This window comes from Hyaena hyaena, unplaced genomic scaffold, assembly GCF_003009895.1.
Source record: "Hyaena hyaena isolate Hyena2069 unplaced genomic scaffold, ASM300989v1 scaffold_9, whole genome shotgun sequence".
Lineage (NCBI taxonomy): Eukaryota > Metazoa > Chordata > Mammalia > Carnivora > Hyaenidae > Hyaena > Hyaena hyaena.
In genome coordinates this window covers 6,609,892-6,626,615 of record NW_024080641.1, presented here as the reverse complement: position 1 = coordinate 6,626,615, position 16,724 = coordinate 6,609,892, and the positions used below count along the sequence as shown (strand labels likewise).

Below are 16,724 nucleotides of genomic sequence, written 5' to 3'. Positions count from 1 at the left end.
GCAGGCCTCTCCCAAGGACCCCCTGAGTGTGAGCAGGTGTCGGGGGTATGGGGGAGTGAGCCCACAGACATCTGAGGAAGAGTATTAGACACAGAGAAAATTACAAGTTCAGAAGTGCCAAAGTAATGGTAGTTGTGCTGCTGACCTTGACCAGTAGGAGACACACAGACACACAAAGACACGTGCAAACTCACACCTGCCCCCAAGACTGAGGGATTAGGGGCTGCTCAGTCTCAGGGCCCCATCTTTCCATCCCAATCATAGGTCAATTATTTATCCATGTCTTCTCCCTTCTCTCCTAGTCTCACTCTTAGCCTTCTGGAACCCTCCCACCACCGCCCAAGTCACTACTGAATCGGTGCCGCCCAATGTTGCCGAAGGGAAGGATGTTCTTCTGCGTGTCCACAATCTGCCTGGGAATCTTCTAGGCTTTGGCTGGTTCAGAGGGGAAACTATAGACCCCAGTAGAGAAATTGTATCATATGCAGTAGACCAACAAGCATTTTCCCCAGGAGCTGCGCACAGCGGCAGAGAGACATTATATCACAATGGATCCCTGCTGCTCCAGAACATCACCCTGGAGGACTCTGGATACTACACCCTACAGTACATACACAGAAATGTCCAAATTGAAAAAGTAACTGGACAGCTCCGTGTATTCCGTGAGTAATTCCTCTCCCCTCTGGTGTCGGGTGGGGTGAATTCTACTCACACACACAGGATTGCCAGGCCTGGGCTGTGCCTCCCTCCCCCTCTGCACTGTATCCCGTGTGGGGTTTGGGCATTCAGTGCAGGACACACACAGTGGACACAAACTTCGTAAGACCAGAATTCATTCCCAGATTCCAGCCCTAGCAGAGATTCACCGCAAAAAAAAGGACGAGTCTGACAGGAGTAACTCAGCAGAGGGAGACTGATTCACTCTTACCCCTTGGGCTCCTCCCTGTGATCACGACTCTGAGAAAGACCCTGCAGGGCTCAGTCAGTGCCAGGCCTGAGGGGCCTCTTGGGCTCCTCAGAGAAGCTCAGCCCAGAAAGCCCCTGCCCAGATCCCTGTCTCAGGGCTCCTGATTGCAGTGATCATGGGGAGTCCATGCCATGGGGTTTGGCTTCCTGGCAGGGCTGACTGGGAGCAATGATCTCCTGCTGCCTGAGTCCTGAGGTTCCTCAGCTGGTCACCAGCCAGGGCTCAGTGCCAAGAGCCACATCTGGGGAGGGGCAGAGCCCAGTCTTTCACCTGAGAGTTGGAGTGGAGAACAGAGATAGGCAAGGTCCCTAGGCCATTATCTGACTGCCTTGGGGATGCAGCTATTGGATCAGACCTTTCTTCTTAGGGATCCACAGCTCAAGGTAGATTTTCTGGTCTGGGAAGTGAGAGCAAATGAAGCATTAATCTGTTTTCACTCAAGAACTAAATTACCTTCATCAACAATCAGAGTCAGTGCTGGGAATGCCCAGGCCTCCCCTCAGGTGGCCAATCCACAGCTCCCTATACTGGACTAAGAATCACTTATTTGTTTCCTGATGTGTTGATGTCACTTCCACTGGAGGGAAGGACTCTGCCTTCTCCTCGCTACTATATACCCCTAATCGGCACAGGCCCAACAACTCCATTGCTCTTTCATGAAGGAAAGGAGGAATCAATGATTCCTAGTCTCTTCAGAATCTGGAACCTGGATACAGAGTCCTGGTTCTGGCCACATCTATTCCCTGTCCCCCTAGGGGCTGAGACCCATGTTCTATCCTTCTGACCACCAGCCCCTCGGGCCACTCTCAGAGAAGAGTCTGTGGTGCTGCTCTGTGGTGCTTAGGCGTGGAAGTGTTTAGAAGGCTTCCCTGGTCATGCCCCTGGGTCAGCTGTGGGCTCTCAGTGCCTGGAGTCTTTGAAGTCACTTGTAACCCCCACTGCTCACAGCCTTGGATATTTCTGGTTCTCTGTTCCTTCCATGTTCCTCATCTTCTTCCTCCTCCTCCTTTCCAGCTGGGACTCCCCCTGCTCTGCACAAGTTCCTTTACCCTTAAGCCTTCCCTGGATTCTTCTGCTAACACCTGTGGCCAAGCCCACCCTCCCAGGCAATAGTAAAGGATGCAGAAATCAGACAGAACAGCAGCCTAGTCACCAGGAGAAACGAGCTTTCACCGTTCCCTCATCCAGGGCTCTTTGTCTTCATGATGCCAACAAGTGGGACACACCACATATCAGGGACGTGTGACCTCTTGATCTACTTTCTTCCACATGACTCAGCCAGGAAGTCAAAGACAGAAGGGTGGGTCTGCAGTCCCCCAGAAGCTCATGGGTTCATTTCACACTTTTTACTCCTGACTCACATCTTCATCCTGGTGAGGCTCCCGTTCCTCCCAGTATTTCTTCCCAAGGTGGGGCTGGCCAGACCCTGTGTCATCTGATTTTACTACCTATTTCACACACACCTGGGTGCTCATGATGACACCTTTACTATAGGGTGGGACCTACCAGTCACTGTCCTTTCACTTGGATGCTGCCCAATTTGGATAAATTTGATCAAACTTGTGTTTCCCAAGGTCAAAAGAAAGCCACATGCAAGCACTGGGTTTCTTTCATTTTGCCTGTCTGTAGAAATTGACGGCAGGGACCTCTTTCCTAAATGTACTAACATAACACATATCGTTTCTACTAATTTGGTATCATCCCTCCCTTTATATAAGAGAGACACCTCGGACTGTGCCCTGAACAATTCTGCTTCTTAACAGGATTCATATGTCTTTCTCTACCCAGGGAGTCACTGATTTCAAGCCCACTATAACATCTTCCTTTGATCATGAAGGGACCCTGACTGCACTGCAGAACTTACTCTACAATGTACAGGGCTCTCTAGAGAGATAATCCTCTAGAAACTGGTCTTAGATTTTTCGAGTATTAATACTGATTTTCATATATGAAAACAATTTAACTTCTCAAATTTCTATCTCATAACTGTTTACAGTGGTCCATGTGACCAGATATCCCCGTCCCACCCCGCCACCTCCTGCCATTCACCCCTTCTACATTTGAAAACATCCACTTGTATTTCAGGAAAGATCAACATGGTCCTCACTGCCCTCTGCAGTGGGAAAAAAGACTTTAAAGGCGGAGGGCAGAGAACATAGTCCTCTCCCGAAGCCCGCCAGGCCCTGCCTGCCCCCCTTACTCTTTTCTGGGTCATCTCTAGTCTTGCCTCTGCTTTACCACATGTAGAGTCACTGTCTCATGTAAGTCACCATGGAGCACTTCAGCAAGACTGCCCTATTTTGTGGCCCCACAGCCTGAGTACTGGACTGACCTCCAGGCTTGCCCCTGGTATCCCTGGGTGTTACTCTGCTCAAATACCCTGTTCTAGGCCATGCTGCCTAGTGTTCTCCAGGCTTTCGAATTCTGGGAAGGCCCATCATTACCCATCTCCAGGATAAGTGTGGAAAGCACGGCCTCGGGGAAAACACATGTAGGTTGGGTGGTGTGGGTCTGTGCAGTAGAAAGGGCCTTAGCACTTGCACTTTGCAGATGACATCTCCGAGGTTGGTCACAGTCCAGTCCATTGGTTAGGGAAGAACTGGGAGAGACCGGGGTGGTCTCTGACTCCCTATCCTGTGTCTTCCACAACCGAACTCTGAGAAAGTCTGTGCTTGCTCTCAGGCAGAGAGTAGGGGGCCAGCCCATGTTCTCTGAGCCCTCAGATCCTCTTGCATTTGTCTTGAGATACACAGATCTGCTTTACTCTTAAGGACCTGGGTTGACAGAGAGGTGAGAGAAGCCAACCGTGATAAAAGTTACCTTTGGAGGAATCACAGGTACCACACAGGGCAATGTTCTCTCTGTTGTCTGCACAGCGGAATTACCCAAACCCAACATCACAAGCAACAAGTCGGACCCTGTGGAGAATGTGGATTCTGTAGTATTAACGTGTGAACCTAAGGCTGAGAACACAAGCTACTTGTGGTCAGTAAACAGTGAGAGCCTCCCGGACAGCACCAGGCTGGAACTGTCCCTGGACAACAGGACCCTCACTGTACATGGTGTCACAAGGAATGACACAGGACCCTATGTGTGTGAAACTCGGAACCCAGTCAGTGACAATCGTAGTGACCCGTTCACCCTGAATGTTCTCTGTGAGTAACTTGTATTCCTACCTGGCCTGGACTCTCAGCCCAAATCCGCACTGCCAGAGGCCAGGCCACATCTGTCCTTCTGGGGTCTGAGTACCTGACTCACCAAGATGCCCAGGCTGGCCATGGCTTCTTGTCTCGGGCAAACCTGGGCAGGCCCCGCCTAACCCAAGACTAGGAGGGAACAGGCTCTTCCTCCATGAGAGGGTCAATAGCCTGTGAGGGGGAAACAAGTTAATATCCAGACTCAGGTTCAGTGAACAGAGGGGGCTTATGGTTGGGACTTTTTATTTATTTTATTTTTTAAACTTTATTTATTTTGAGAGAGAGTACATGAGCATGAGTGAGATGGGGGCAGAGGGAGAAGAAGAAAGAATGCCAAGCAGGCCCCACCCTAACAGCACGGAGCTTGTCATGGGGCTCCATCCCACAAACCATGACATCATAACCTGAGCTGAAATCAAGAGTCAGACACTTAACCAACTGAGCCACCCAGGTGCACCTGGTTGGGACTTCCTAAAACAGGGTTGTGACCCAGCTCAGAGGGATTCTGTGGACATTATACAGACCAGGATCTTGCCCTTCCCTTGGATTACATCACGTGTGGCTTTATTCTGTTTGCTCCAGATGGTCCGGATGCCCCCACCATTTCCCCCTCAGACTCCTATTACCGTCCAGGGGCAAATCTCAGTCTCACCTGCCACTCAGCCTCTAACCCGCCTGCACAGTATTCTTGGCTTATCAATGGGAAGCCCCAGCCATCCACACAGGAGCTCTTTATCCCCAACATCACTGTGAATCATAGTGGATCCTATACCTGCCTCGTCTATAACCCTGGCACTCACCTCAATAGGACCACAGTCAAGACTATCACAGTGTCTGGTAAGTGTATCTCTGGAGCATCTGCACTGAGCACTGTGGTGGAGGTCTGCCTGGTTTTCAGAAAAGAGCCTAGAAGAAGATATTTTGCATTTGCTTGTGACACTGATCTGTCCCTGAACTCTCCCATCACATGTCTGCAGATGCTCCCTCCCCTCGCTCTCTGATTTCTCATGGCATATCCTGAGTCCAGCCTCGTATGTGGGAATAGGGTTCTCTCAGCCCCATATAGTGGAGGGGGCTTACAGAGGGAGAAGAAAGGTTCCTTTTGCTACTGGCTTGTCCTATGACTGACTCTGACGTCATCTGTGGTAGGACAGGAGAAGGTACATGAGAAAACTATCTTCACTATGGCCAAATTGTGCCACCAATTGTTCCAGAGCCTCCCTCAGGTGAGGCTGCAGGGAAATGGGAAAGAGCAAGCCTTGGTGCAGACCCCTCTGGGCTGTGTCTGTATAACACTGTGTGACACCAGCACATATGATACACCAAAGAAGAACAGTGAATAATGATGTATAATGAAAAGTATGTGGATTCCCTCATGAAGTCCCTTCATGGGACAGAAGGAACAGTGCAAAAGTATGTATTTATACATACAGCTAAGAGTACCAGCCTTTTGTTAAACTGTAACCACTACTCTAAATGTTTCCTCCCTGTAATATTCAATCCACAGGCCAGAAAGTAAAAGTCTTATTCAGATTGAGAAATCCTTTAGGTTGGAACTTTTCTAGGTCCTAAACTCACAAAGACTGGCTGGGCTGTTCTCATTTTCCAATAAATTATTTAACAAAAGGGAAATGTCTTCCCTTTCTATGTAAAGCTCCCATACTAAAGAGGGTGTCGGATCTTTTCAAAAAAACTCTAAGAAAGGGTCACACAAAAGCCATTGGGTAAAAAATTCCACCTGATGATGAGGATGCTGGACACATGGACTAAGAGTGTGGTGCTCATACTACAGAGATGTCCAGGCAGACCAGACAGATGACAGAGGGCCAGGGGGGCACCTGAGGGTCGGAGGGAGAGGTACAGCCCCCTCCTTATAAATTGACACTTGAACAAAGACACTCATCCTTCTGCAGACTTCAGGGCCATCCTCTGGGGCACCTTTACAGAGTTCAGTGGGGCCGTCAGAGTGGCTAAGATCAGAGGAAGGAGCATGGTCCCAGGCCCCCTCTTATTCTGTCAACTCCTCTGTTTCTCCACAGAGTCAGTGACCCAGCCCTCTCTCAACATCAGCAACACCACAGTCACAGAACATAAGGATTCTGTGGTCCTGACCTGTTCCACAAATGACAAGGGGGTCTCCATCCAGTGGTTCTTCAATGGCCAGAGTCTCAATCTCATGGAGAGGATGAAGCTGTCTCAGGACAACAGCACCCTCACTATAGACCCTGTCAGGAGGGAAGATGCCGGTACTTATGAGTGTGAGGTCTCCAACCCAGTCAGTTCCAACAAAAGTGACTCCGTCAGGCTGTATGTGGAATGTAAGTGACACCTTACCCCATGTTACATCTTCTTGGGAAGATTCTTCACCAATGATGTGCAAAATGGATAGAAGTCACAGGGTCAGAATAGCAACCAAGACACCATTTCAGAAAACAGAATGGCAAAGTGGTTAAGAGCCAAGTGTCTGAATCAAATATACTTAGGTTTCTTATCCTGGGTCTGGCATTTACTCTGTGACCTTGTACAAGATTCTTTTTTTTTCTGTTACCATTTTTTTGTGGCAAAATATACATAAGGTTTACCATTTAAACCATTTTAAGCATACAGTTCAGTGACACTGGAACATTCATATTGTTGTGCAACCATTACCACTATCCATTTCCAAAACTGTTTCATCTTACCATGTGAAAACTCTTGTTCCCACTAAATAGTAACATCCCATGCTCAACCTTAACCCTAGTAACCACTATATCCTACTTTCTGTCTCTGTGAATGTGACTATTCTCAGTACCTAAGTGTAATCATAACAATATTTGTTTTTTATGTGTCTGGTTTTTTTCAGTTAGCATAATGTCTTCAGGGTTCGTCCCTGTTATAGCATATATCAGAATTGCTTTCCTTCTTTAAGGCTGAATAATATTCCCTTGTATGTACGTATCACATTTTGTCTATGATTTATCTGCCTGTCACTTTTGCATTTTTTCCACCTTTTGGCTGTTATAAATAATGCTGCTATGAATATAGGTATACAAATCTCTGTTCTGTTTAAATCCCTGCTTTCCTTCTTTGGCATATATACCCAGAAGTGGTATCAAATGGTAATTCCTTGTTCAATTTTTTGACGAAGTGCTGTACCATTTTCCACAGTGACTGCACCATTTCAGTCAAAGAATGCAAAGAAGTTCCAATTTCACACCTTGCCAACACTTGTTTTCTGGGTTTTTCTATTTCTGCAAAAAAAAAAAAAAATGTCATCTGACTGGGCATGGGGTGGCATCTCCCTGTGGTTTTGGTATGTATCTCCCTTGATGATGGGTGATGTTGAATATCTTTTCATGTGCCTGTTGGCCATGTGGGTGTCTTCCTTGGAGAGATGTCTGTTCAAGTCCTCGGCCCATTTTTTAAATATTTATTTATTTTTGGGGAGAGTGCAAGTGGGGGAGGGATACAGAGGGGGACAGAGAATCTGAAGGAGGCTCTGCGGTGACAGGCTGACAGCAGTGAGTCTGATGTGGGGCTCAAACTCATGAACCACGAGATCATAAGCTGAGCTGAAGTCAAACATTCAACTGACTGAGCCATCCAGGCGCCCCATCCTGTGCCCATTTTTTGAGTAGGTTTTTTGTTGTTGTTGAATTGTAGTTCTTTGTTATGGATATTAACCTCTTATGGACTGTATGATTTGTAAATGATTTCCCCCACTCAGAGGGTTGTCTTTTCACTTTGTTGATAGTGTCCTTTGGTGCATAAAAGTTTTTAATTTTAATTGAAGTACAGTTCACCTATTTTTTCTTTTGTTGCCTGCACTTTTAGTGTCAGACGTCATTGACAAATCCAAAGTCATGAAGTTTTCACCCTGAGTTGTCTTCTAAGAGTTTTTTTTTTTTTAATTTTTATTTATTTCTAGGAGAGAGAGAGAGAGACTGTGTGAGCAGGGGAGGGTCAGAGAGAGAGGGAGTCACAGACTGAAACAGGCTCCAGGCTCCGAGCTGGCAGTCAGCACAGAGCCCGACGCGGGGCCCAAACCCATGAACTGCGAGATCATGACCTAAGCGAAAGTCGGACGCCTAACTGACTAAGCCACCCAGGCGCCCCCTAAGAGTTTTTATAGTTCTAACTCTCACATTTAGGTCTTTGAGTTAATTTTTCATATATGGTATTAAGGTTCAATTCTTTTGCATGGACATCTAGTTTTCCCAACACCCATTTGCTAAAAAGACTGTCTTTTCTCCTTGTCACCCCTGTCAAAAATTCTGTGACCATGTATGTAAGGGTTTATCTCTAAAATTTTTTCTATATTAATGGTCTATTTGTTTGCCTTTATGCTAGTACCACACTTTTTTTTTTTTTTTTTATTACTGTAGCTTTGTAAGCTTTGTAGTAACTTTTGAAAACTTTTGAAAATATGAGTCCTCCAACTTTGTTCTTTCTCAAGATTGTTTTGGATATTTGGGGTCTCTTGAAATTCCACATGAATTTTAGTATAGATTTTTCTATTTCTGCAAAAAAAGTCATTGGGATTTTTGATCAAGATTGCATTGACTCTGTAGATCACTTTGGGTAGTATTGTCATCTTAACAACCTTAAGTCTTCTAATCCATGAACATGGAATGTCTTTCCATTTATTTATGTCTCTAATTTCTTTCAGCAATGTTTTGTAGTTTTTCAGTATATGAGTCTCTCACCTCCTTGGTTAAATTAATTCCTAAGTATTTTATTTTTTTATACTGTGGTAAATAGAATTATCTTAATATCCTTTTTGCATTATTGTTAGTGTATAGAGATTTAACCGATTTTTGTGTGTTGATTTACTATCTTGCAACTTTGCTGAATTTATTAGTTATAACAGCTTTTTTTTTGTGGAATCTTTAGTGTTTTCTATGTTCATGTCCTCTGTGAACAAAGATCATTTTATTTCTTTCCAATTTGGACACATTTTATTTCTTTTCTTGCCTAGATATTGCTCTGGCTAGGACTTCCAATGCTAATTTGGATAAAGGAGAAAAAAATAGGCATCCCTGTCTTGTTCCAAATCTTAGAGGAAAAATATCTTACTCAATGCCTTTCACCGTAAAGTAAGATGTTGGCTGTGGGTTTTTCATATACGGCCGTTAGCATATTGAGGTGGTTTCCTTCTATTCATAGTTTGAGGGTTTTTAATCATGAAAAGATGTCAACATCTTTTGTTGAATGCTTTTACTGATTCAATCTCCTTACTAGTTATAGATCTATTCATATCTCTATTTCTTCATGATTCTATCTTAGTAAGTTTTGTGTTTCTAGGAATTTGTCCATTCCATCCAGGTTATCTAATTTGTTGGCGTACAATTATTCATAATACCCTTATAATATTATTTTATAATATTTATTATTTCTATAAAATTGACAGTAATTTCCCTCACTTTCTTTTCTCCCCCCAACTTCCAATTCTTATTTTAGTAATTTTAATCTTCTTTTATTTTTTAAGTCAATCTAGTTAAATGTTTGTGCATTTTGTTAATCTTTTTTGAAGAACCAATTTTTGGTTTCATAGATTTTCTCTATTGTTTTTCTATTCACTATATTATTTTCCTCACTCTAATCCTTATTATTTCCTTCCTTCTGCAAGCTTTAGTTTTTTTCCTTTTTCCAGTTCTTACATTGTAAAGTTAGGTTATTAATTTGAGGTCTTCTTTTTTTAATGTAAGTGTTTGCAATTACAGATTTCTTGCACAAGATTCTTAATTTCTCTGAGCCTCATATTCCTCAACTGAAAGTTGTAATAGGAGTATTTGCTTCATGGTATTGTTTTAAAGATTTAATGTAACAATCAATTAAACCCTTAGCAAAATGCTATACACAGAGGAAATGTTCTGTAAGTGTTAGCTGCCATTATTACTACTATTGTCATTAGTTTCTATGAAGTCAAGTAGTCCTAGAATCAAATCCCAGATCCACCTTTTTCTGGCCATATGAATTTGGGTAAATTATTCACTACTCTCAGCCTCAGTGCTTTTATCTATAAAATGGAAATAATGTCTATCTGAAAGTGTTATTATATGAATCAAATGAGGCATAAGTATAATATTTACCACAGAGTCCAGCACATAACAAGTACCCCATAACAGTAGCTAACACTTATATCAGCCTTGAATTGACTGTTAAGGACAACAGAAATAAAAAAGAAGAAACAGATGTGAACAGTACTATATATGGGTATGGAAAGCATTATGCAAAAAAGCCGTTGGGATATAGTTACCGACTGAACATGGAAAAGAAAAAAAAGGAGTTGAGTGCAAAGTTTCAAGCCTAGTATGTTAGTTTTTATCTCCTGAGATGCAGCCAAAGTGGGATTACTTATTTATTTACATTTATTGGGAAAAGTCTTTACTTATTTATTGGGAAAAAAATGCCTTTGAGGGAAAGTAAGCAGGAGTGGGAGGAGTCTGGGAGAGTCCTCAGACCACAGTGCAGATCTGACAGAAGGAAGTTTTAGACTGAAGTACAGTGTTCTACAAGGACCTCTGCAAGGCTGATGGAGGGAGGGGCCCTTCAGCTCTAGTTACCCATCAGAAGAAAACTGTTTCTCACAGAATTGGGCTTATCTCATATCCCTGCTGAGAGTCTGTGGGAAGTGTGGTCTCTGTGCAAAGGAGACGGTGAATTCAGAATGCACCATCCAGGCTTTCCACCAAGTAAGTCCTTACCACAAGAGACCTGAGAGGCACACATTCACGGCTGCCACGACTGGAACACAGAAAAACATGCGACCATGAAAAGGTGGGAAGTTATACAAAAATAGCAATCAGCCTTTCTCACATTTCCAAAGTCTTCACAAATATCTGAGTGCAGAATGGCCAGGATGGAGTTGAGGCAAGTCTGATCACCACCCTAGAAACACAGTGAGAGAAAAAACAAAGATGACAGATGAAGTCAGCTAATCACCTCACAGCAAACTTCCCACAGAAAATGTATTCCTTAAAGGAACAAGTAGAGACCACTACGTGTTAAGAGTTGTCCCCTAAGGGACCCCCACTGTCAAATAATGTCACCCTCATTCATTCTTCTTTCTTCTTTCCCTGACAGATGATTCCACACAACAAAGCTCTGGCCTCTCCGCTGGGGCTATTGCCGGCATCGTGATCGGAGTTGTGGCCGGGGTTGCTCTGATAGCAGCCCTGCTGTACTTTCTGTTTTTCAGAAAGTCTGGCGGGTATGATGGCTTTCCTCTTGTTCTGCTTTCTCCAAGCCTAACTGCCATGCTTGGAAGAGGGAAGGAGACTTCATCTCTGTCTCTGGGCCTAGATCTACTCCTCCTCCATTCCAACCCCCTGCTTTGGGCATTAATTCCTGTGGATCTCTTCTCTGTGCTTCCTGCACCCCACTTTCTCTTGGACATGGTGATTCCCATCCCCATCTGGTTTAGAGGGGGCAGATCCCATTACACTTCTGTCTCCTGGTCAGGGAAGCCAAGGCCCAAGAAGGAAACAAATGAGAAAATGAAAGGAGGAGCAGGAGAACATGAGCTGCATGCTCTGTTGACAGCAGAAGGAGGGAAGGATAGGACAGGAAGAGAACCTAAGAAAAGGTAAAAACAACCAAAGGCCTCTTTGGGCAATAAGTGAAGTGAGGCAGAAAACAGCATCTACCTACAAAAGGGGAAAGGTGTCAGGGTACAGGTAGGCTCAGATGCAATTAACAAAGAGTGGACCTAAAGGTGGACATCCAGCAAACCGGACAGGAATAAAGCCTAGAGGAGATCGTGGGTAGACTGAAGAAAGGGTCCCCTAAGAGGAAAGGTAGTAAAATCTAGGTATAAATGAACACTGAGGAGCCCCAAGGAATTACCTGCTGACGATGTCCTTCCTAATTCAAGGAGCAAAGATCCAATGCTTGGGAATAGCAGTCACACTGTCTGATATTTATTTAGGACAAGTGACCTGCGTGATCTCACAGAGCACAAACCCTCAGCCTCCAACCACAGTAAGTAAAGCCACTCACCCAGTGAGACCTGACTGTTCTCCCACGTGCCCCGCCCCATCACTGAATCTCGGATTCCCGAGCTACTCAGTACCTTCTGAATTTTTAGAAGGGATTTCCATTTTCCAACCTTAGGTTGGCATAGGTCCTCATATCCTTCTAGCCACAAAAGATTCCTGAGACACAGTCCTGGGAAAGACGTTCACTCTGCCTGAGCCATGCAGGCCTGAGTAAGATGGACATGTTTCCAGGCGCCATCTCCTCACCCATACTCCTCCCCCTCCTGCCTCTATGATGGATGTGGGCATTCTCCTTTGGTGAGACTCTCCTTGTCTTGTGGTGCTCTGGGTACTGTGGGCCTCAACGTCCCTCCTTGCCACTGAAGCTTGTTGCTGAGAAATACATCTGGGCAAAAATCAAAGCCTTGTGAACTGGAAGAAATGCTCAGAAGTGGAGCTCTACTCTTGCCCCTCCTCTGGTACTAATGCCCTGGGTCTGGACCACAGACTCTGAGGAAAGTGAATTCCTCAAGCCATCATAGGCTACCTCCTTACTCCACCCTGTCCCCACCTGCCACCTCCTTCAGCTAGAAATCACGAGAGCTTACGAACCCCTCCCCACACACACATCCCCACCGTCCAACCCCTGTTCCAAGGCCATAAATCAGCTTTGCATTTTCATGGATTGGTAACTCTTCTTTTGCTTCCCCAGGTCAGGACCACTCTGACAATGTGCATAACAAGGTAAGCACAGCCAGTTTCACTGTCTCATTTTCTCATGGAAATATCTCTGTGTAGAATAAGTTATTTTTAGTAATGTTTATTTATTTTTAAGAAAGAGAGCACACACACACGTGTACTTTCCTGCACAAGTAAGGAAGGAGCAAAGACAGAGGCAGAGAGAAACCTAAACAGGCTCCTCGCTGTCAGCGTAGAGCCTACGAACCCATGAGGTGAGATCATGACCTGAGCCAAAATCAAGAGTCGGACACTTAACTGACTGAGCCACCCAGGTGCCCCTCGAATGGGTTATTCTTGAAGACACAAATGTGAGATCAAGTTTGGGTGAGAATTCCTCAAAATGGTAGCAAAGAAAGGAATCCTAGTTAATTACTCCCTTGAGTCTACCTCATTGCCAGAATGTGGACTTTGGAATTAACCCCATCCTGTGTTTAAATCCTGGCTGTGACTCTCAGTAGCTCTGTGACCTTGGACAAGTAACTTAAGCTCTTTGAGCCTTGGCTTTGTTATCTGTAAATGGGCATGCTGCCTATTTCAAAGAGAAGTTGAAAGAATTAAATGAGATGACAAACGGAAAACACCCAGCACAATGCCCAGCATAAGGCACTAGGCCATTCCCCCTCCTCTCCCTTCACTGATCTGCTCTTACCGACAAAGTACTGACCTGGTCTGAGGTCTTGGTTCCTTTACTTTAGAATAATCTTACCAAATTTTTCTCATTTTAACTTTTCAGTAGAATATACATATGTATCAAAAGGTACATAAATCATAAATGCATTTTAACAATGTATAAGTTTTCATGAGTTGAACACAAACAGCACCCAGATCAAGAAACAAGTCATCCCCACCCTCCAAAAAAACCCTCCAGTTCTGAACTTCTTCCAGAGAGTAACTGCTATCCTGACTTCCAATGTACTAGATTATTTTTGTCTGCTTATGCTCTAACATAATGAAAACCACAGTACATCCTTGTATGTATCTAGCTTCTTTCATTCAAAATTGTTTTGTGGTATTTATCCATATTCTATTATGCATTTGTAGCTTGTCTGTTCTCTTTGCTGTACCATCACATCTCACTATAAATACTACACTCTATCTCTTCTAATGATCACTCAACAGGATGTTAGCAAACAGAGTAATAATGGGTAATAAAAGCCCTTCTCCAAAGCTAAAGGTTTCACAGTGGTGACAGCACGTGGTGCTGAATCACAGCACACAAGGTGAGGGCCTGACCTACGACACTGATTTAACTGACCACACTGTTCATGCCTTTCAGACTGATGAAGTTACATATTCTTCCCTGAACTTCAATGCCCAGGCACCGAAATCAGCATCAGCCACCCTACCCCCAACAGCCACAGAAACAGTTTATTCAGAAGTCCAAAAGAAATAATGCATCCGGTCCTGCTCTCTGTGCTGCTGATTTCTTCCAAGCTTCTCATCCCCCTCACTAGGAGACCCTTTTCCTCTCAGGGAAAAGGGGAAGAAGCCTCTTTCCCCACTGCACTCCCTAACCAGGCTGCCTGGTTACAGCCCCTCCCTTCCCAGTGGCAATAGACAAAAAGGTACATCCGGGATTCCTAGGAAACCCAACCTTCCTAGTCATTGAAATTTGGCAAAGCAGACCCTGGGAGGTTGCCAGAGCCTCCACCCTCCCACGTTTTCCTGACCTAACCCTGTTTTAAACTTATTTATTCAGGCCACAGTCATTCCTTCCCACCCCAACCTGTCCTATTGGAGTCTAACTTGAATTTGCCATAAACTTGTGAATTATGTCCTGATCCACTGAAATTGCATGTGCCAGAAAAGAAGAGAGAGAAGAAGTAAAAGCTTCTATCTCCCCAAAGCCCGGTGTGAACCCACTATATACAGGAAACAAATATATAGCCAATGTTGAACTGGGAAATTCTCCACCTTTGTCTACTGTCAGAGTTGTCTACCAGGGCCTAAACACTGTGTTGCTTAACTAGAATGCTACATAAGCCATTTGGCAAGCCTGTTTTTAGAGAACCCACTGGAAGCAATTAGGAAAATTATTCGCCAAGGTCCACAGGCGATTCCTAATGAAAATGCCCCCAAAATGGACATATGTTTCATAACTTAATGGGCTTTATTCAAGGAAATATTCACAGAAGGAGGGCTTACAGCTCAAGGAATATTCCGCTCTTAACAGAGACAATCAGCTGGGAATTTGGGAAAAGAGTCAGAGGAGCTACCCTTCAGAGATTATTTAAATAATTGTTAAAGAATGCACAATGTGGCATATTGGGTTTTTCCCCTTTTCTCTGAGACATTCTGCCATTTGAGTGAGTTTTTGCATCTGCTTTGCATCTGGGAAAGCGGCTATTTTTACTTACCTTATCTAAGCCAATCTGACCGTCTTAGGGGAAAGAAGCCGCCAAAACACCAGCAAGTCCCCTTGGTCAGGAGTTCCTCAAGGCATTTATGTCTGGGGCTCCAAATGGAAAAGCAGCAGCAGCAGTTTGCCTCTTTTGTGGCTAGAAATGAGTCTAATTCAGTTTCCCAGCATCTCAGGCCAGACTTCAACCACCATTCTATTCCACGGGGGTCTCTGCTGTGTGTGGTGTCTGCCCTACTCACTTCCTCAAGAGACCCGGCCTCTGCTAAGGTGCGTTTGGCCCTTGACGAGTGGGGATGCCCTGAAAGGAACACACTCAAGCCCCTGTTGGCATTGTTTACACCCTGGAAAGCTGCACTTGTGCTGATGCTCAGACCGGGGCTGTGAGAGGTTAGGACAGGGGAGGGTGATATCTGAGCCCGAGGCTTCTTGAAAAGCCTCTGAAATGTTTTCTCCTATGGGTCCTGCGAGTCTGAGTCCCAGCGTGCAGAACAGAAAAGAAGAGCAGGAGAAGCAATGCACTTCCCACCCAGCCTCCCTCTAAGCAGATGGGAGTCTCTTTGGGGCTGTTGGGAAAAGGCTTTTATTTTGTATTGATTACTTGATGTCATGCTGTGTCTAAGAAGCCCCTCAAAGAGGGCTAGTTGGGAATTCTCTGTACTCAGGTACCTCTTTCAAGGGTTTTCTAACCCTCACGTAGTCTGTATATACTTCCCCTCATCTATGCTACTCTGTTATTTAATTTTGCCTGGCTAGGGCCACTTCTGAATTATTTGTAAAATTTGCTCTATATTTATAATAAAATCATAAATTAGACACAAACATACTGCCTCACAGTTGATAATTACTTGAGACAATATCTTCTTTACAGGTGGAAGAAAGAGAAATTCCTGAACTCAGAGTCAGAGCAAGCCCAAGTCTATAGATATTTGATCTAGTGATCAGAAAATTAGCTCAAGTTATTTGCATGCCTGCTAACAAAGAGAGTTTATCTAGAAAAACAGGCCATAGCTTCAACCTCCCTAGAAGAAACTGTCTATTTTCTTCTGGGTAAGAAGATGATTTCAGGAGTCAAAAAAGATCTCCGGGGCTCTTTATTAGAGACAAGTAACACTTCCTGCACAGGTATCTCCTGTGAATCAGAAGCAGCTGAATACAGCTTTCACTCAGAGCCTCCACAGGCCCAGGAACCCAGATACCTCCAGAGTCCCTAGTTCTTTCTTTCGGGCCCCTTGGGTGGTCAGAACTCTCCTAATCTGAATACCTTTCATATACTAATCCCACTAAGTGTCAGCCTATTATCTGTCTCATTTCCTTGCATTCCTCTTTCCTCGTCATCTGGTTTCTCCTGGCCCCTCTGCACCGAGACCTCTAGAGGCAGCATGAAGTCAGTGTCCATTCTTGGCCAACTTTTCACCGTCCTCACGTTGATCACTTCTACAACATCTAAGACATCACAGACAACTCTTCCTCCTGGGCGTTCTCCTCCTTCCACCCCCCAC

The 16,724-nt window shown here is 44.6% G+C and overlaps 1 protein-coding gene across 1 annotated transcript; it reads left to right on the top strand.

The window, feature by feature from the left end:
* Positions 1–125: 125 nt before the first annotated feature.
* Positions 126–16,046, top strand: LOC120242480 (carcinoembryonic antigen-related cell adhesion molecule 1-like). The gene is made up of 9 exons (XM_039248280.1): positions 126–153; positions 303–662; positions 3,844–4,122; positions 4,747–5,001; positions 6,204–6,482; positions 11,230–11,356; positions 12,074–12,126; positions 12,835–12,866; positions 14,563–16,046. The coding sequence occupies exons 1-9, from the start codon at positions 126–128 to the stop codon at positions 14,611–14,613; spliced, it is 1,464 nt and encodes a 487-aa protein (XP_039104211.1). The 3' UTR covers positions 14,614–16,046.
* The last annotated feature ends 678 nt before the right edge of the window (positions 16,047–16,724 follow it).